At 32.6% G+C, this 21,413-nt stretch overlaps 1 protein-coding gene across 1 annotated transcript; it reads right to left on the bottom strand.

The window, feature by feature from the left end:
* Positions 1-10,459: 10,459 nt before the first annotated feature.
* LOC126692530 (transcription repressor OFP1) lies at positions 10,460-11,875 on the bottom strand. Its single transcript, XM_050388155.1, has one exon. The coding sequence runs from the start codon at positions 11,719-11,721 to the stop codon at positions 10,528-10,530; it is 1,194 nt and encodes a 397-aa protein (XP_050244112.1). The 5' UTR covers positions 11,722-11,875; the 3' UTR covers positions 10,460-10,527.
* Between the last annotated feature and the right edge of the window lie 9,538 nt (positions 11,876-21,413).

Genomic DNA, 21,413 nt, shown 5'->3' with positions numbered 1-21,413 from the left:
CTCTTTTCTACCGAAGCCAAGGTCCATGAAGTCAGGCCTTTTAGCTTATTTTCCCTGGATTCAGGTCCTGCTACCATTCATTTAAGGTGGAAACTAAAGTGTACTCTTAAATAAATAAATAAAAATGTAAAAAAAAAGAAAGAAAGGGGAGAGTAGAAACTGAAGTGAGCTTGGGCTATAAATTGTTAGGTTAAGTACAAGCATAATGAGACTTGTTAAGAAAAATTCTAGGGCTACAAAATTTTTCACAACTTCTTGCCACAATGTGATATGACAGTGTAATTGGTAAAAAAAAATGGTGGTTCTATGTGAAGTAATAATTAACAACTCATAGTCTACTACGTCAAAGTTATAGTAAAAAAGTTGTAAAATAATTTGTAGTCGTACGATTTAATTATAGCCCATTAAACATAGATGGAAGGAAAAGAAAAGAGGAGTATATGGTTGGATGATTGTACTTTAACTCCCTAAGCCCAAGTAGGCATGTCTAGGGTTTGTTTGGGATCCGTTTATTTTGTTGAAATTGAAAATTTTTTGCTGAAAGTACTGTAAATAAAGGTAAAAGTTAATTGAAATAGTACAATGAGACCCATGAATAGTACCAAAAGGTGCAATAAGACTTCATAAATAGTAACAAAAATAAACTGAATAATAAAATAAGTTGACAAAAAATAAACCATCCAAACGCAACCCTAACAAGATCTGGTTTTGAACAAGATCAAATTCGAATCTACACTTCAAATCTATAGACTATTATTTGGTTAAAAATGGCCATTTTAGATGCGGATGATTTGAATTTTAAAAATTCTCTTTCATTAAAAAATATAAAAGGTACAGTTATCCAATTATTGAATCTGACCTGAAAAAATCACTATGCTATTAAATTATCAATATAACTTGAATTGAGTATTGGATTTTTATTAAGAATAATCAAGCTAGGGAACTAGATTTCTAGACCCAGATACTGCTAGCTAATACTCCAGATTTCGTGTACTAATGTCGTTTTCACTCTGTTGAATGCAGCTCAACATAACTAAAACGTGTATATAACTTTCTTATAAGAAAAAAAATGTTTAAAATACTAATAATTTTACTATATAATCTTCATAAACCCTTATAAGAATTAAAGACATTACCTGATTTTTATATGTCAGTAATTTGCATTCTTCGTTCAAAGATTCATTATTGGCAATTCATTAAGTAGAGTAGTCATGATTGAAGCTTGGAAGCTTCATTACTTGATAGTTTCATCTTAATCGGTTGAGATGTCACACTTAGATTTCTCACACTAGGAGGAGTTTTAAAACATACACACCTAAAGTCTTTTATTTCGGGGGGGTAATGAATCGAATCCAACCATAATCCCTGTAAAGATTGGGAAGGTACATTTTTTTAACTAACACATCCCATCAAACGACTATTACAAATCATAATCTTACAAAAAGTCTACCATTATTAACTACCAATTATATTGATTAGGCCATTGGGGCCCCCTCTAAATGCTCTACAACGCCAGCATTTGGAGGTGAAAATATGTGACACAGCTCATCAATAAGGACTATATAATATACACCCACCCTGTGAGCTCTTTGATTTAGATGTATAAATCTTTCTTGTAGTCATTTTGTTTTATAAACTTTGTACATAAATATGGAACGGAAACAAATTAGGACAAAGTTAACTGGCAGAAAGAGAGCTATAATTCCGCATCGTAGCAAATTATTGATAGACTAGGTTGGTTTGTTTGTTTCGTTTCTTTACTTTTTTATGTTTTATCTTCATATAATGGTAGAAATAACGATGGGATCGGTTCATCTTGGACATTACTTCTTGATTGATACGGACAACTATTACAATGCGTGTCCATTCCTACCGAAAGATGGCCAGGACCGCCTCATGTTCATTATTCACGAGCAAAAGTGAGCTTGACGTGGTGACTTATGATTTAATTGTCCATATAACACACAAATAATTGGCCTCTTTGATGTGTTTGAACTTTGAATAAAGGAATATATCACCCATCCACGCTTGCTTTCTCAAAGAAAGGTGGATTTTGATTCTCCTGTACATGGTAAAAATCTTTTGATAGAAACATGAAATATGCACAAACGTAGCAGTACTCTTTTAAGAGCCCATGATTCCCTGCAAGGCCAAATTTGGTTATAGTTTAGGCATGCCAGATTGTCCGTGAAGCATTTTCACATGTATCTTTTTCCCAAGTTAGTAGGAAATTGAAGCCCATTTTCATATATGTGGATCTACATAACCGCGAGTTTCATGTATTATGAGACAAATGATGTGTATGTATATCATATGTATAAGATAATTATTAATATTTAATAGAACTTATATATTGGGTTCGTTTGTACATATAAAGCTGTTGTAGAATAATGTATTGAGTTGAAAATAAGAGTTTTAAAAATGTTCTTTTAACTCCTAAAATGCATAATCAAACGGACTTATTATGAGACAAATGACATGTATATCAAATGTAGAAAATAATTATTATTATTTAGTTGAACTTAGCTTTATATTAGGTGTACAAATTATGGACCTAAAATGATTTTAATGTTTTATTCAGAAAAAAAAAAATGATTTTAATGTTTTTATTATTATTTTTGGGGTGCATGAGCGGGAAAGTAAGAAGTAACAACAAATGGAAAAGACATGCGCACATGAGTCATAAAGGTCAGCTTATTACTACGCCCTGGTACACCAATGACTATTGACTTGTCCAAATTTAAGATTTCCCCAAGATTTTTGTCTCCCACACGTGCAATTATCCCCCAGTTCTCTCACATCACCTGAACCCATCACATAAATAGTATGAGATAACTTCCTGAAATTTCTCGTGATTTTATATGATTTAACCCTAGTTGTCTCTCTATTGAGAGAGAGAGAGAGAGAGAGAGAGAGAAAAACTGGTTGTCATGTCAATAATACTTTTTCATTATTCCTAATTTCTAAGGTTTATCCTCACTTTTAGTAGCATTTAAGTAAAGATTGAATTTTCTTCTCAAAAAAAAAAAAAAAAGTAAAGATTGAATTTTATTCACTATTCACTACTAAAACCAAAATTCTAGACTTACCTTTGTCAAAATATAATAACTAGAATAAGCTATTTGGAGTTGGACTTTTTTATATTAAAAATCAACTGATGCAGGGAATATGATGGGTTGCTTGTGCATGGTTTAAAAATAATAAAAGAACTCAATTGCTTAGAACACATTGATAAGTGGATAAATAACTCTGCAAGAACATTTAATTCTAAATAGCACATAAAAACTAATAATTTATTCAATTACCAAAACTAATTTACAAAGGGCTTACGTTCTCCTACTTATACTAGTTGCTTGGCATTGACAACCTCTAGGTGGTTGACAAGTGTCTAAATCCTATAGGCTAATACTTAATAAATCGTCTAACTAATTAACTAACTAACTAAATAGTTACAAGTAGATTAGGATATAGACACATAGTTATTTGAAATGCCTTGCATCAGGTGTCTCAATTTAATCATATAGTGAATGTTATAGACTAAAATTATATCTTATCTATAAAATATATATTATATAATAATGAGAAAATTAAACAACGACCAAATACATTTCACAAGCAAATCCAACCCTTTTCATATCCTACGACAACGTTTTTTTGTTTTCGGTGCATGGTTTGGTGATGGGCAATGAAATCCAACATAGATTGATTGCAACATGTCAAGCGATTTAGTAAAAATGCACGTTTTGCAATTATTGTGATTCTGTGAATAGGGGAATGGGATCAGCTTCTTGGTGCAGTGTAGCCCCAACCGCATACTAAAACCAATATTCTAGACTTACCTTTGTCAAAATATAATAACTAGAATAAACTATTTGGAGTTCGACTTTCTTATATTAAAAATCAACTGATGCAGGGAATGTGATGGGTTGTTTGTGTATGGTTTAAAAACAATAAAAGAACTGAGTTACTTAGACCATATTGGTAAGTGGATAAATACCTTTGCAAGAACATTTAATTCCAAATAGCACATAAAGACTAATAATTTATTCAATTACCAAAACTAATTTACAAAGGGCTTACGTTCTCCTACTTATACTAGTTGCTTGGCATTGACAGCCTCTAGGCGGTTGACAAGCGTCTAAATCCTATAGGCTAATACTTAAGAAATCATCTAACTAATTAACTAACTAACTAACTAACTAAATAGTTACAAGTGGATTAGGATATGGACACATAGTTACTTGAAATGCCTTGCATCAGGTGTCTCAATTTAATCATATAGTGAATGCTATAGACTAAAATTATATCTTATCTATAAAATATATATTATATAATAATGAGAAAAATTAAACAACAACCAAATACATTTCACAAGCAAATCCAACCCTTTTCATATCCTACGACAACGTTTTTTTTTTGTTTTCGGTGCATGGTTTGGTGATGGGCAATGAAATCCAACATAGATTGATTGCAACATGTCAAGCGATTTAGTAAAAATTCACGTTTTGCAATTATTGTGATTCTGTGAATAGGGGAATGGGATCAGCTTCCTTGTGCAGTGTAGCCCCAACCACATGCATGCATTGCTATTTGCAAACAAAAAAAGAATTCGTTGAAAATGTTTGGGGAGGTAGATGAGAGAAGATGACAATGGCAATATCAAGCAAAAATCCAGAATCTGCGCATTTATGTTGTCTTGTCCTCAACTCTTAGTTTTTTTTTTGTCCATTGACTGGTCTCTCCTTGCGACTCGCCGACACAAACCCTTCAAAATTAAACTCCAACCGTGCCTTAATTCCTCACATTCATTTTATAAGGAAAGACCCCCAAAGGTCCATACATTTGTTTCTTTTCATGGAGTTGTTGTAGCCAAGTTCTAATTCTCAATAACCTAATCCACAAACTAAAAGTAAAAAAAGCAATGCTATAAAAGAAAACCTTTTTTTTTTTTTTTTTACAATCTATTTTACAATTTTTTTGAGAGACTATTTTACAAATTTATGACGTCTACTCTTGATGGTGTAATGCTACAGTTACAAATTATTTTATAATATTTTTACAAACTATTGATATGGTCAACTTCTCATTGGTTTTTATTTAAACATATCATTAATATCATTTTTTTCGTTTATCAATAATCGCTCACTACATCAGCAATTTGTAAAAAAAAAAATTGTAAAAAAGTTTGTATCTCTAATATTATTCCTCTTGATGAGATGATTACTCTTAATCATCAAATTAAGATACTCAATTGGTTTTTAGTGTAAACAGAAATTGAACTTCAGATATTTTATTGAACGACAAAAGAGGGTTTTTTTTTTTTTTTATTTGTTTATTTAAGAAGAAACAACAAAAGAGTTGAGCGAAATCATCTTATTTTACAACTTGTTAATGTAATAAGTCATGACCGGTGTAACATAGACATCATTAACTCTAAATTTTTTTTTTTTTAATGATGTAGTCATTACAATATACCATTTCACCAGCCGTAAGAATAAGATTTATATACGACCAAAATTATTATTTTTAATGTCTCTGACCAAAATTATTAAAATAGAGAAAACGCCCAAATAAGATAATGCCACGGCAGCAACTTAATTGCTCACCGAAATAGTAGGACCAGTTTGATGTGGTGAATAAATACAATGAGAAGTTTGTTTAAGAGCTTTGTCATCATCTGCTATAAATTATCATAGAGTGTTCCAGCCGAGTAACTCATCCAGCGACACAAACTTTTTCATAATTTTGCCACAAATTTTTTCACAATTTTGCCACAATTTTACTATATAACGACTCGTGGATGATAAAATTACAGACCCACATGGAGTCATGGACCAATTATTTTATTTCCATTACTCATAAGTAACAAAATTGTGGTAAAATTATGGAAAAATTTGTGGTACTAAACTTACTCATTTCACACTTCCATATGCATTCATGCACTCTAAATCTCTACAATATTTTTTTCTTAAAAAAGAAATGTGCATATTAAGAAAGATGGGTATGTAAATATTTAGTTATTTACGTGCAAAGTTGTTGCAAATAGTTCTTTGTTATTCAAAGTTGTATTGCTTTGGTTGAAGAATGAACATTGAATTTGTACAAAAATATATAATATAGTTTTGTCCTTTTGTTGTAAGTGTGTGGTGTGCACATATAATATAGTTGTGGGTTCGGAATTTTCCACCGGCCTACCCTAACCCAAGTACCTACTATTATATAATGGGACACAAAGAAAAAGACAACAAGAAAGGAGAACCTGCCAACGGTTGCAATAGTTAAATTCATTTCCCTCCAGATACGTTATTAATAAATAACACACGTACGTCAATGTTCAATATGTTACGATAAGATCTTCCGTATTAATTGTGTTTTGTCTTTGAAATTGTTAGGTTGAGGATCAAACAAGAAACGTCCTATCTTTTTTGTTTTTTTTTTTGTTTTTCGTGCCTAATTTATGTTAGTATTTGCTTGGTTATTTATAGAAATTGACTAAGTTAAGGCATGGTTGCCAATTTTTATTTTTAATTTGGATGAAATGGTTGCCAATTAATACACTGTCAAACTTTTGTGATGAACAATTATTGTCAAACTTATTGGTTCATGAAAGACTACTCAAGTGACCTCGGTGTCAGAGATAGTACATTTATGCAATGTTTGGTTGGGGTCAAAGGGAGATAATGGAAATGAGAGGGAAATGTGATTTCTGTTTGGTAGGAGTGAAAAAGGAGAGTAAAGAAAATGAGGGTGGATGGACTTTTCCAACCTGGCCTACCATTCTTTTTTTTTTTTTTTTTTTTTTTTTTCCTTTCAAATTGAGAAGAAAATAAAAAAATAAAGTATGTCATTGAGAGCAAAAGTTAATAATTTTCTATAATAAGGGCATAATAATAATTTATTCTCCATTATTTCACTTTTCCATCTTCTTTACCAAACACATAGTAGAAAAAAAAAAATTTTATTACCTTTTCTTTTTATCATCGCAATTTATTCCATCATCCCACTTTTTTATCTACCTAACTAAAAAGAGCCTTACTTCGTCTAAAGGCAAGGCACTTATATTGTTAATATCAATAAGTGTTAATTCAACTATAAAATGTCTTCACAAAAAAAAAAAAAAAAAAAAAAAAAAAAAAAAAAAAAAAACTACAAAACTCGAGTCTCATGGCGGATCATCATGACTTGGAATCAAGATCTTTTTCATTTGAATCACTTGAAATGGAAAGAGTTTATTTCATAATTAATATATTATTTCTTATATCTAATACTAATGGTAAATAGTAGGATTAATTAGCTCTGTTCCTTGGAATATATTGGGATGGAGTAAATTTAAGGTCGATATAAGTTTTTTTTGAAAAACATATTCTAATTTATATACTTGTACGTTCTGGGAAGATAATGTATAGACTCCAGTATTTAAAAAAAAAAAAATACTTTCAATATTTCTTGGAAGCTTTATAAGTTCAAGAAATGACACATACAATGAAAAATGTATTTTTCAAATATATGAAAAATGATCCACATTGGGAAGAGTTAAGTAGTTAACATACATTTAAGAACATCAATTTACTCAGGAAAAAAAAATAATAACAACATCACTTATAAAAAAAACACATAACTCAACACAGTTTTTTTTATACAAGATAGAATTCTACTCTAATCTAATCTAAGTGTATATGTGTGTGAAGTTCTTTCTTGGAGACTTGAACCATAGTTCTTGCCCCCCACACACCACATGTATTTATACTTGTGGAGTGACCATCGCACCAAGGGTGTGCAATGGTAACACAGTTTAAACCTATGCATTTTGATCCAATTATTTTATATGGGAAATACTAACCAATGAGCTATTTTTAAAAACATTTTATTGGAAGAATGATAAAAAAAATAAATGTTGTTAACAGTTTTTTATATTTTTCATGAAAATGATGTCAAAACTTTCCTATTATGGTTTATTAATAATTGTCTTAAGAGCATCTATTAACATGACCTATTTTATATTAACAGTTTGTTCTTGTCATTAATATTACATGTGATACTTTAATATTTAACTAACTACACCATTTTCCTTAAAAACGAAAAAGAAAACTAACTACACTAGTTACGCATGAATATATTCCAAACAATAACAATGGTGGCCTGCGACTGACAAGTAGAACAAGCACATAGTCAAAATAAAATAAGTAAATGCACACTAGCGTAACGAAGCCCACCAAGGCACTTCATGGCTTGATCCTGCTTCCCTAGCCAGAATTACTACTGCCCATACTATAGAATACTTATTAGAAGCTAATTTTTGCCATAGTTAGAAGATAATTTTGCCATTTTTCTCTATAGGATTTCTTTCTTTTGGTTACTGTGATAGTTGTGTTTGGAAATCAAATAGATAAGGTAGTTGGTTTAAATCTAGCAGATTTTGTTGTTTTTGCTGTCAAAGTTAATATTTTCAGTTGGAGGTGTCTCCTCTAGCTTGTACTGTATTTTCTCTCACGTATAGTTTTTGTTTTTGAATGAAATTCTGTCGTTTACCCTAAAAAAAAGGTTCTGTAAAGACTGGAAGTACTCTTCAGTCCTAAACTTTTAATAATTCAGCAATTTGTAGATTTTCAAGTTAAAGCCAACAAGCAACTTAATTACTTAAACCAGATTGCATTAAGGGCAGGTTTGAAAAGCTGGACTTTGTAAGAATTTGAGATTTAAAGTCTTTAATTAACTAGCTAGGCTTGTTGCTAAATCTGAACTTGATTAACATGTAATTATAATATGGTAGCTCCAAAGTCAACTAGTAACAGAAGCAAGACAGTAGTTGATACCGTAAAGCTAGGGAGTATTTAGAATAAACTTCATTAAAGTAATGCAAAAAATTTTCATTTTATTTGGTAGTTGTGCCAAGCTTGAAACTCTTTGTCCCGGAAAGAGACGACACAAGAATCAGTGTTTTCTTGACAAGGACTATATGAAACTGATGCTGTCACATTAAATAAGGCATTCAGGGCTTTTTCCTTCTTTGTTTGCATAAGGTAAATTTTAATCATGAAGTCTAGAGAGAAAATTTCGATCTTTTTTTTACTATTATTGATCTAACTTATTGAGATTTGTACATTAAAAAAAACAATGTAAATGATCGAGTTATGTAAAAGTAACGCTACTGTTCCGTCACAATTTATCATCTTCTTTACAAGTTGTGAAAAAAGTTATGTCATTGATATAAACATGGCTATAATTTAATTGAAAGCCCTGTAAAAAATAAGCCGCATGATCCTCCCAAGTCCTTAATGCTTTTAGTCCACAATCTAAGGTTTGAAAGTTCGAACTGCTTTTGATATGTTCGAAGTAACTTTAACATCAAATTTCAACTTTAGACAAAGCTAGCAATTCTGAAAAACTCTTTGCAACAGTACAAAGCTATTGGGGTTTCACACTATTTGCAGAAATTCAAATTTACCTTTTTGTTATTTGAATTAACAATTTTTCATCTTTGAAGGTTTTGAACTCAGCTTTTTTCCCTTCTCTCTATCTTTATCTCCTGAGGGGAAGGGAAAGTACTTAAAGCTGAATATACTACCCAGAGAGACACCTCTAGCTTTTTTTTAAGATAAAAACTGAAGTTGTCCTGAAAGAGTTATCTTCTTTTGGGCAAGAAATACTGGATTTGATGGAAAACTCTGTCAGAATATTGTTTGTGAGGGTCCCTTAAATTGCTTACTTTTATATATAATTTTTGTCTAATCCCAAATTGGTGTTGGTGCAAGAAAGTGCTGAAATTCAGGGGCCATAAAATTAGTTCTTTAGTTATTTTCTAGGAAGAAGACAGAGAACTAAACACCAAGGAAATAAAAACAACTTCTATAAAGAATGAACTTTAGTTGCTGAGCGTTGCAGAACAAGGACAAAACTCCACTTAAAAATACATGCACAAAAAAAAGGAGAACCCATATCTTCAAAAGTAACATGCAACTTACTTTTTAATCCACTTGCATAGGCATGGTAAAAATTTGTTGGGTAAATTACATTTTAAAGCCTATACTTATAATAAGGACAATTTCAAATTAAATCCTATAGGTTCAAAATCTTTAAATTAAATCAAGAAGTTTAATACTGTTATAAATTAAATCTTACATTATCATTACTTTTAAATCGAATTATGAACTTTTAAAAATGTATCAATTGATACTTAAGTTAGTTTCAAGTTGAATTCTGAACTTTTAGAATCACATCAATTGAAATCCTGAACTTGTCATGGTTAACAATCTTTGCTTGCAGTAATTTTGTAACTGTAATAAATCTATGAAAATAGCTTTACTTATTTAAGAAAATGAAAAGAAAAAAATAAACACGGTATATTCTACAGAAGAATTCCATATTCAATACAATTCGCATGAGACTAAAGTTCGATGTGCAATTCATTGTGTTATCCCACTAAAGATTAGAACTTTGAGATTATTATCTACTCAAATACTCAACTAAGAACTAAAACTTTTATTAGAATACTATATGTAACAAAAAGTCTTTTTAAGACAAAGAAAATTACTTCAATTGGATGTCAGTCAGATCAAACCAGATTTGCTTGAACACCTTGATAATAAGCTCATGGTATTGATCTGAATTCAAAGAAAGATAACAAGCAAGAAGGTCTTCAAGGTCCTTTGAAGCCCTGATGTTGTTTTCCACAATCATCTCCACCATTGAATTCCTGAAATCTCTCTGAGGATCAAAGGAAGACTTCACTACAGCAAAGCTATCTGAAAGACTCCTCCTTGAGCTTGAACTTGAGGTTGATGACACACTTTTACGATTGAGTGCTTGAATTTTCTTACTTGCGATTCTTGGAGAATTATTCATTCTAAGCCTGACTCCTCTTGGAGAATTCAAAGACAATCTTTTTACAGGACTATTTCTCTGCTCTTTCGTTGTAAGTCTCTCTTCCTTCACAACCTTTACCGATAAAGACCCGTGTGCATTTCTTTCTTCAAATTTAGCTGCGCTGCTCCTATACTTTGTTGGCTCTTCCTTCTTCTCTATATCATTGAATTTAGCTGGCTTGGTTATGATAGGAGCAAGTTCAAGCTCGGATAAGGAATCAAACCCATCTAGCTTTCCGAATTTACTAGGCAAAGACTTATCATCCACGTTGAAAACAATGTCATTAGCATTAGAATTAACATTGCAGGCACAAGATCTTGACCATGACACCAATGACTCAGTAGCAAGAATACGGTCAGACCTGAATTCAGGCTCGTGAAATTCAGTCTCAGGTGAGGTATCAAAAGGCGAAGAAGAAGAAGAGTACTCAGGTGGAGAATCTGATCTGGTCCACATTGAGTCAAGCGTGGAACCACAGTTACAACCAGCAGAGACAGAGGAAGTGACAAGCTTAGGTGAAGAAGACCTCAAAGTTCTTTTCTTGACTCTTTGTTTGGAAGATTTCCTTGGTGGGTCATGGAAATGGTTGTCAGAGGCTTTTGGTTTTGGGTTAGTTATAGGAGAGTTATAGAGTCTATGATCAGTTGGGATAAGGTCCCTTGTGAAGTAGTAGGATTTTCTAGGGATGTATTGGTGGGGTTGCTTTGGTTTTGAAGATTGTGTTGCTGAAGATGATGTTGGTTGTTTTTTCTTCTTTGTAGTAGGGGTATTGTGGTTTCTACCTTTGCCCATGTCTTTGAGTTTGTAAAACCAGGCATTAGGCATCATATCTGACAACTTGAACCTGTAATTACCCATCAAAAACACCCCCCACACCCACACACAGTCTCTTCTCTGTGCTAGGAAAATACAAAGGCAGTGACAATCCCTTATGAGTCTATGATTCTCTCTGCCTCCCTCTCTTGTGTGAGAAATGAAAATAAAGAAGATAACTTTAAGCTATCAATCATCTCCTTTGAGTGCATAGATAAATAGAGAGTGAGGCTTTTGGAATTTGAGGTACCAATGGGGTCCACAATGGAAGAAAAAGCTGACACAAAGGCAAAAGGTGGGCCACGTTTGGCGACAGGAGCAAAAGAGAAATTAATAACATAATTTATATTTTTATAATGATTGTAATAGGCCTATTAATTGCATGCCAAATAAAAAAAAATAGGCCTATTAATTATTATAAATAAAGAAGGGATTGATTAATATATGCTCTTAAAAGTATATCGTACATTAAAGTATATTGTACATTAATCATTTATTTTGAAAAAAATAATTATTGAAAAATTAAAAAATTATCAAAACAGTAAATCATTTTTTCATAAATTTTTTTTAAATAGTTTACTAATGTAAACCTTAAAAATACACATTAATAAAACTATTTGAACAATATTACTTTCATATATTTTTAAACATTATTTTTATCATGTATTAATTACGATAAAGCTGTAATAAAATGGTATAAAAAAAAGTTGTGAAAAAAACTTTCCTCTCTTTTATTATTGTTTTTTCTTTTGTTTTTTTGGGTCGGTTAGGAGGTTAAGACTTAAGACTTAAGCCAATTGTTTTCCAGCTTTAATTACCTAACCGAGCAGAAATTTATTATCTTATAATGATTACCTTTTGTTCACTCCTTAGAACACTGATAGTGAGTGCTAGTCGGCTACTTGGAAATGGTTCACCAATTCAGATAATCAGATTTTTTTCAGAGCAGCTGCTAGTTCACATTCGTACTACGGCTAATGAAATAGTTCTCTAAGCTCTAAACCGATTTTCTGTACGTGGCTTACATGCATTGCTGGATCCTAAATAAAGGGCCCTATTTGGTTCTTGGCCACTGCATTTCTTTCAAAACTTCCAGTCCTCTCTTGTTATGCCAATGGTGATTTCTTGGGAGTTGGGATGGATATCACATACTGGCATATTGCACAAGAGTTCTAACTTCTAATACTGTATATACACACGCCTACACATGCAATTGCAATTTGTTTACGAAACAGAACGCATTATAGGAAATTCTATTTCCAGCTACTACTACATATGACATAAAAAATAAAAATAAAAAGTTTTACCTAATGCACAATGATTGTATTTGAGAAATGGTTAGTAAGTAGTCTCTTTCTATAGCTTCTATTAACATAGTATATTTTTATGGGTTAAACTGTTTGTTTTGAAGGGTAGGGGATAGCTTATGAGGACAAATAAAAGTACAAAGAACGAAAGACACAGCTAAAAAAATACTTCTGAAGTGCGAGTTCGTTGCCAACATGACTCAGCAATATTATATATACGTCCAAGATGAAATATTTTTTGAGAAATACTATTTGGGTGCTTTGGCATGGTGTAACCTTTTTTATTCTTTTTCTATTCTGTTAAGGGCTGTAATACTTACCTCGGCTAGATTTGAATCGTATTTGTAAGGTGAGAGTGCTCTATAAGGGCCCAGAAGGACCAACTAAACAGCTTTTAGGGGCTTCACTTGATGAACAAATTAGAGGTGGGCTTACCTTACACTTGCTTATTTAGCTTAAATAATTGTGCTAGGCTTTTAAAATTTCATTAGGTACTACTGCACTTTTAGTCACTTTCAACAAATTACCTAGTCCGAAATTACATCAATATGGTCTGCAAGAAAATGCCAAGTGATCACTATTGAATGATCAGGCCTGATCGAGAAAAAAAGCTGCCACTTTTTTCTCTAACAGAGTTTTCTCAAGTAGAGTTCTAACTAGCCAAGATGACATAAAACAAGCGCACAATTTGGGCTCAAATTAGTTTCCTAATTGCATACTTAGTGCTCAAGCAGAGTAATCTTCAATGGCAGCAAGTGTTTCTTAAGAGGATTATACACCCTATCTAGTATGTAGGTGAGCCATGTTAAGACTAAGACTGATGTTCGTTTGGGAGAGATCATTTTCATTAGCTTGTTGAGCTTAAAAAAATACAATTGTACCAAAAAAAAAAAAAAAAGGCAAAGCTTTAATTAGATCTTACCGCTCAACCATATGAGCAATAATAACGAATTCAGCTTTGTAAAAAGAACCATATTAGAAAGGTTCGGTTCAGAACAAAACAAAGCATCAAACACATCAACTTGAATGGAAAGCGTGAAGGACATGGGACTGTTTGTTTGTATATTGACATTGAAAGTTGAAAATACGAAAACGAACTCAGAACCATTCAAATGCACTGGATCGAGAACTGAATGGATGAGACATTCTCCTGTTGTTAAAAAATCTAGTTAGCCACGTTTCTGCACTACAAGCCACACATTTCCCCTCTTCTACCTAGCCCCTTCAACTTCATCAGAACCCCAACTGTCTACCACATTCAAACTTGCTCATCTTTAGTGACGAACTAGAGCGGGGACCGATATGATATCAATGGTTTTTTGAGCCCAAAAACATGTACTAGTCTAGTAGTTTATGACATTTGTTTGTATCTTGGTGCGAGTTATATGATAAAGAACTAAACTTGGGTAAGTTGCATTTTCTCTGCTAAGTTCGATTCGGAAAATTATTAGTTACTTCCGGAGTATAGCTAACGTAGTCCTCTGCATGAATAAAAGTTTTATGTTATATTTTTGTGTTAGGTGGTTTGTTTTAATAGAGATGGTTTATTACGGGGTTTATTCCAAGAATACTTGATAACTACAGGAATTTTGTTTGCGAATGTTTGTTGATAGCGAAATTTACCTTCTGCACCGCGACAATCTGTCATCTTTGGAAGGAAGGAAACATGAGGATTCGGAGAGATCTTCAAGAGCCTCGTTTTTTGTTTTTGGTATGTCATCTTCAAACTCACATGATGGCTGTAATGCACAAAATGAGACTGGAATGAGAATGATACTTGGGGCTTAAGAATGTTATAAGCCACGATTGAGACAGGGCAGCCAATAAGAGACAGAGACCAGTTAATGTCAATTCTAGAAGTTAAGAGAGATGCTATTATCAAACTTTCTTTACCTTTGAAATCTCTTTTGCGTGTTTTGTAGGCTTTGTTTCGATCTCCAAATTAGCTCTCTATTGTTTAGATTTCGCTAGTTCTTCAATATCATGGGTCTTCTTTTTTTCTTTTCTTTTTTGATGGGAATCATGGGTCTTCTTTGTTTAACACGTTAAGGGTGTGTAGTTTGAATTGGTAGCAACTTATTTATTAAGGCACAATGCCCCACCCCAAGTGACTTACACAAATAGCCCATTTTCTAAAGAAGCCCTTTATAAAAAGAAATATATAGGCCCAAAAATATGTACATTGGATTCCTGAAGAAATCCATATACATTGTTTTTCTTTTTCTCTTTTTCATAAATAAGATAATTTTTCAATATATGACGTCTGCTTCATGATGATTACTCTTTATTATTAAGTCAAGATACTCATCAATTTGTTAGTTTTTAGAACCCTTAACACAATATGTTTAACCTAATGTTAAACCAAGTTGATTAACAAGTTTGTTAATTAAATCTAGGTTAAACAAATATGTATAAAAGAAATATAATGCGGAAAATAAAGAACACACCGATCTAATGACCTAGGAAAACCTAACCGGTAAAAAACTTGAGGAAGATTTAACCTAACTATCTTCAATGTAAAAACAGATCTACTATGAAAGAATTGAAATTTGTACAATAAGACTTAGACCACTAACATCTTATTGCTACCTCGCGTAGAAAACTTACTACTACGACCACGTGACAGCTCCGAGTTCACGAACTACTTCTTTTCTTGATCTACAACAACCACAAGTTCTCTTACTTGTGACTTTGAGACAACTTTTAAAGGTTTTAGATCTTCTTGAAAGTTCTTTATGCAGCAACTAAAGCAATTATCAAGTTCTTGATATGAATTTTGATCTTGATAGCTCTATGTGTGTGTTTGAAGGTAAGCACCTCTGAGATCTCACAAAATATTCAACACACAACTCAACAAAGACCTCTAAAATGTAGGTAGAGTTTCTCCTTTTATACTTGGAGTGAAACATTTAACTTTACTTGTCATATGGGCTTGGGCTGGTTTGAGTATTTTGCAGAAAATTACTGATGCACAACTTTCAATCGATCGAGTCTAACTTTCGATCAATCGAGCCTTGCAGATTTTGAATAGTAATTCCTGCAATTACTCGATTCCAACTTTACATTAAACCAAACTTTAAGCAAGTCTAAACCTAGACTAAATGTTTTGCCAACATATACAAATTGAAGTTCTAATACATTAGTTTCTAAAGTTTTAGAACCTAACACAACTTTTGATTCGAGCCAAAAATCTCTTATTACAATAAAAGACTCGATCAATTGAGTTAACTAAAATCCACTATATATGTTTTTCTTAATTTTTGAAAGGAAAAATAAAATAAAATAAAGGTTCTTAATTAATAAATCTATATATATATATATATATAAACGAAATCACTATCTACCTACCATGTAAGTCTATATAGACCAATAAAACGTCTATATAGACCTACATATATATATATATATATAAATGAAATCACTATTTTCCGTACCATGTAGGTCTATATATTATAGACCAATAAAACGTCTATATAAATAGACCTACACGGGTTTATAATCTATATAGACCTATTGTATAGATTTCGCTGCTTCTTCAATATAGTGGGTCTTCTAGGTTTAATGTGTAGTTTAAATAGGCAGCAAACCTATTTAAGGCACAATGACCCACCTCAAGTGTGAGTTGTAAAAGTAGATAATTAGCCCATTCTATAAATGAGTCATTTATGAACGGCAATATATAGGCCCAAAAATATTTATTACACTGGATTCCCGAGGAAGCCCATTAACACGCTTTTGTTAATCTCTAAAATAAAAGGAAATGAGAAAGAATAAACGTTCTTAATAAAATATCTCTCTCTCTCAACACCCTTCAATTTTTATATTGCTTCACATCTCAGCCCACCACGATTTTCGATTTAAAATTCTTTTTAATGACTCATGTGAGAGATGGTAGGCAAGTTAGAGACTAGAGAGGTGTTATGAAATTATTGTGAATTTTTGTTATGACCTTATAAAGATTATATATACACAAAGAAAAATGTTATATTCACAATATTTTTACAACACTTTCACAACAAATCTTATGTGGTATATTATTATTTGCTGTAAGGACCCGTTTCACAGCCCAAGCCCAAGTTGTAGGATCTTGGCTCAGTAAGCCCAGTACAATAAATTTGTAGAAAGTGGGTCAAAGAACTAGGCCTTAGTGAGTAGGACAACGGCTAATACTGAATTAAATGACAATTAAACACAAATAAGAGATCTTGATATCAATGGACTTATAGTCCGGAGGTCTCACTTTTATAAGTTAATCACAATTGGGTACAAATGCAATTTAGATTGCTACAATGTTTTCTCTGATGAAATTTCCGATCCTCTTCTCATAGAGGGCCTCCCACATTATATAGCTCTCTTGGGATCATCTTGATCCTACACTTGTTAATCATTTGATCCTTTACTTGAGTGTCTGTTCCATCATACACCCTCTTTGGCTGCCTGTGAGTGGTGGTAACCAAGACAGCACTGTTCAAGGGTCTTCTCCACATAAATGCGGCCAAAAAAGTAGGTACAGTGCATTTAATACAGTGGTAGCAGTTTTCCCTTAGATATTTTTAGGTTTCCTTCGATATTTTTAGGTTTCCTTCATTCTCGTATGTTCATGAGGCATGTCCCTATCCTTGGAGCCTCTAGGAGGGTCATCCTAATTACTAGAATACATACTTGAGCTACATTCATCATATCCGAGGAAGAGTTCTTTCTCAGACCACCTTCCATTCATTCATTTCTTATGAGACTTTAGATTGGAACCCCCTATAACTATTTGTCCCTCTTCGAACCATTCAACGTCCTCGGACAAAACCCAAAACTCAATATATAATTTTGGGCCCTTATTCTTACACTTGCTATTACTAGTGGGTAAGAAAGTAATTTTAGAAGTGGGTTCAATTTTAGGAATATTTTAACACCACTTTTCTGGGAAATAGAAAAAGTTGTTAAAATATTGATTTTTTTTTTTTCTCATAAAAACTTTTTCAAAATAGATTGTTAACTATTATTCTAAACACATCTGTTAATTTTTTTTCCTTGCCGGTAATAACCAAAAAGCTTACAGGACCTCAAAAAACTAAGACACGGTAAGGGATTTTTTTTTTTTTTGACTGAAAAGGTAAGAGTAAGGGATTGAAAAGGTAACTACAATTAACTACCAACTCCATATACAAGACAGCAAACTGTTAATAGAAGGCTCAGGAAGAGAGACCCCTTTTTTTTATTTTTGAATGGAAGATATAGAGGAAGAGAGACCCTTGATTAGTGTTAGATTATGGAAAATTAATATACCTTGATTAAAGCAACAATCAAGGACCGAGTATAACCAATGCTAAAAACGTGCAAAATATATTAATACAAACCCAAATTGCTGGAGATAATTCAATGGTGTTCCTCTATTCTCTATTTGCGTGTTGTTTTGGGTTTGATCTACAAAGTATCTTTCTTTCTATTGTTTAGATTTATTAGTTGGTTTCCTCTCAAAAAAAAAGAAAAAAGATTTATTAGTTGGTTCCTCAATATCATAGTCTTTCTTTGTTTAATGCACAATCCCCACCTCAAGTCTAAATTCCTCTAAAAAAAAAAAAAAAAATCTGAAAGGCAAAATTAGACAAAGAGCCCATTCACTAAATGAGCCCTCATAAACTGCAATACGAGGCCCAAACATGTGTATTAAACTGCATTCCTAAGTCAGCCTATTAAAACGTATTTTTGGGCCAAATTACCTTCTTCTTTTTTTTTTTTTTTCAAGAAACAAACACACATAAAGAGAGAGTGAAGGAGATTTTTTTTGGGGGGGGGGGGGGGTGGGGGGGAATTATTGGTAGAAAAAAAAATGTTCAAAACATGATCTTTGGGGAAAAAAAAAGGTCAAAAACTTTGTAGTTTTTTTTTTTTTTTTTTTTGAGAAACAACTTTGTAGTTTATTCAGCACAAACTCTTGGTACAATTATATATATATAAAGCTAGAGTTACACCAATTTCACTGCACCATTCAATTTGTTTACTACCTCACATTTCAGCATGCACAATTTGCCAGTGTTGTTACAATAATTTCTTCTGACCCGCCGCCCGCGTGTGAGTTAGTAGGAAAATCGAAGAGTGTATTATCATAAATTTTTGTTGTTTATCTTAGAAAGATTGTATATACAAGATAGTTAACCTATAGGACCGATGATTAAGATTTTTTATTTTTGTATGGTTAGAATTTCCTATCACTACCAAACCCCTCCCCTATTCTTCAACCGCTAAGTACTTAGTAGCTAGGGAGGTACCAATGGACCATCTATATGGTCGGTGACCCATGATTAGACTCCAATCAAGGACCACTGTTATACCTTTGATTAAATCCAAAATCAAGGGCTCGCTAAAAACAATGCTAAAAACGTGCAATACATATATTGACAAATACAAATCCAAATTGTTGGAGATAATTCAACGAGGTTTACTTTTAGTAGATCATAAATAGGAGCCTAGAAGTAGTGAAAAGTCTGAAAAGGTCGGGAAAGACTTAATTTTGCTTTCATTGATTGTGCTTTCATAGCAAAAGAAAAATATGAGAACACTTTCCTCTTCTACATTGTTTAGTCTAAGGTTCTTTTTAGAAGCTGAAGTCTTGGGGTGGCAAAATTTGACACGGTCTGCAAACCCAACACGACTAACCCGTTTATAAATAAGTCACGGGTTGAGGTTAAATGTGTTTGGGCCATATTCGGGTTGACATAGCTAACCCGTTTAATAAACGGGTTGAGTTCGTGTTCAACATGCAAATCCGTCTGACCTGTTTAGCTTATTAAGTTATTAGTTTTATTTATTTATTTATATTATTGCTTAATTTATGGTTGTTTTTATATGTTTATTACTATATTTATAGTTGTAATTGTATTTTAATTTTAGATATATGAAAATTAATAAAAATTATATAGGCTAGGTATGACCTATTAATCAAATAGATTATTAAACAGGTTATTTGTATTGACTTTTACATGATTTATCAATTAAACGAGTTAAATGTGTCGGGTCAGGTCAGGTCGGGTTGACCTATTTAATAAACAGGTCATGCTCGGGTTGAGAATTCTTGACATGTTTACTAAACAGGTCGAGTTCGGATCAACTCATTTAGCCGAATACTCATAGTTTGACATGATACGAACCCGACCCACAAACACAAATGGCCACCCTTAAGCTGAACCATATGGTATCTTAAAAGTCTACTATTCGAGAAAGTGTATAGTGTTTTCGAAATACTAGCTCAGCCTCTGATTTGGTGTTTCTTACCCAATAGATAACTGACATCTGTCCAAAAAAAAGTCATATCTGTTTACTCCACAAACCCAAATAAAAAGACAATCTTGCCCCTGAAAATAAATCAAACCGCGCCACTTTTCCCTCGCTTACTAAACCTGAAATTCCCAAAACCCATTTGTTTCTCTGTCTCTCAGGTGCTCCCTTTCCCTCTCTTTTTTCTCTCTCTCAAGTACTCCTTCTCCTTTCTTTCTCTCAATTTCAAATTTTGCTGCTAAACATAGCTAGTTCTTTCTCTCAACCAGGATTTTGCTGCCAAACATAGCCACTGCCGAGCATCACAGGTCCTACGAGACTGTAAGTTGAATCCTTTGAAAACCCCAAATCTAGCATCACAACCACTGCATCGCAGGTCCACCGTTGATTTTGAGAATCCGCCCCAAAGGGGTAATATTTCTTTTCATCTGCTTCCTTTCATACCTATTCACATCTTCTTTTTCATTTTAGTTTTATTTGTTCGCAACTACGGAATGGTTTTTTTCACTTATTAGTTATCACCCAAAAAAGAAAGGCAGAGGCACATTTGAGTGTGGAAAGGAGAAAGTTTTTTTAGTTTCTTTTTATTAATTTATTTGCAAATATAGATGGTTTTTTTTTTTTTTTTTTTTTGCTTACTTATCACCAAAATAAAATTAAAAAAAGAAGAAAAAAGAAGAAGCAAAGACACATTAGAGGGTGAAAATGAGATAAATGGGAATACGAAACTAAAACATGTTGTATATGTGATAGCCTAAATAGGAAGTTTATTTTTTATGTATATCCTAGCTTTTGTGAAACAAAGAGTTGAAGAAACATGGTATTGAAACTGATTCACATCTCTTTCAATTTGGCACTGGTACAAGGATGTGATGCTTCTGTTCTATTGGGATTCATATCCTAGCTGTTGTTGTTTGTTAGGTTCTAAAGTTTAGGATTTTATGTATTTAGAACTCTAATTTGTATTGTTAGCAAACCATGATCAAAACAATGTGTTTAGAAGTGTTTAAAGCTAGCTCAAAGTTGTATGTCAATATAAAGTTGGAATCGAGTTTAAAGCAAGAAGCACTGTGGCTTTCGGCCTGGCTCGATCAATCGAAGCTTAGGCTCGACCGATCGAAGCTCGGGCAGAATGTTTTTCTGCAGATTCGTCCAACTCAG

The sequence above is a fragment of the Quercus robur genome, chromosome 7 (genome assembly GCF_932294415.1).
Source record: "Quercus robur chromosome 7, dhQueRobu3.1, whole genome shotgun sequence".
NCBI lineage: Eukaryota > Viridiplantae > Streptophyta > Magnoliopsida > Fagales > Fagaceae > Quercus > Quercus robur.
This window is presented reverse-complemented; position numbering and strand designations above follow the sequence as displayed.

What these genes read in the sequence shown, in the direction of transcription:
- LOC126692530 (XM_050388155.1), bottom strand. Translation starts at nt 11,721, where the DNA reads ATGGGTAATTACAGGTTCAAGTTGTCAGATATGATGCCTAATGCCTGG.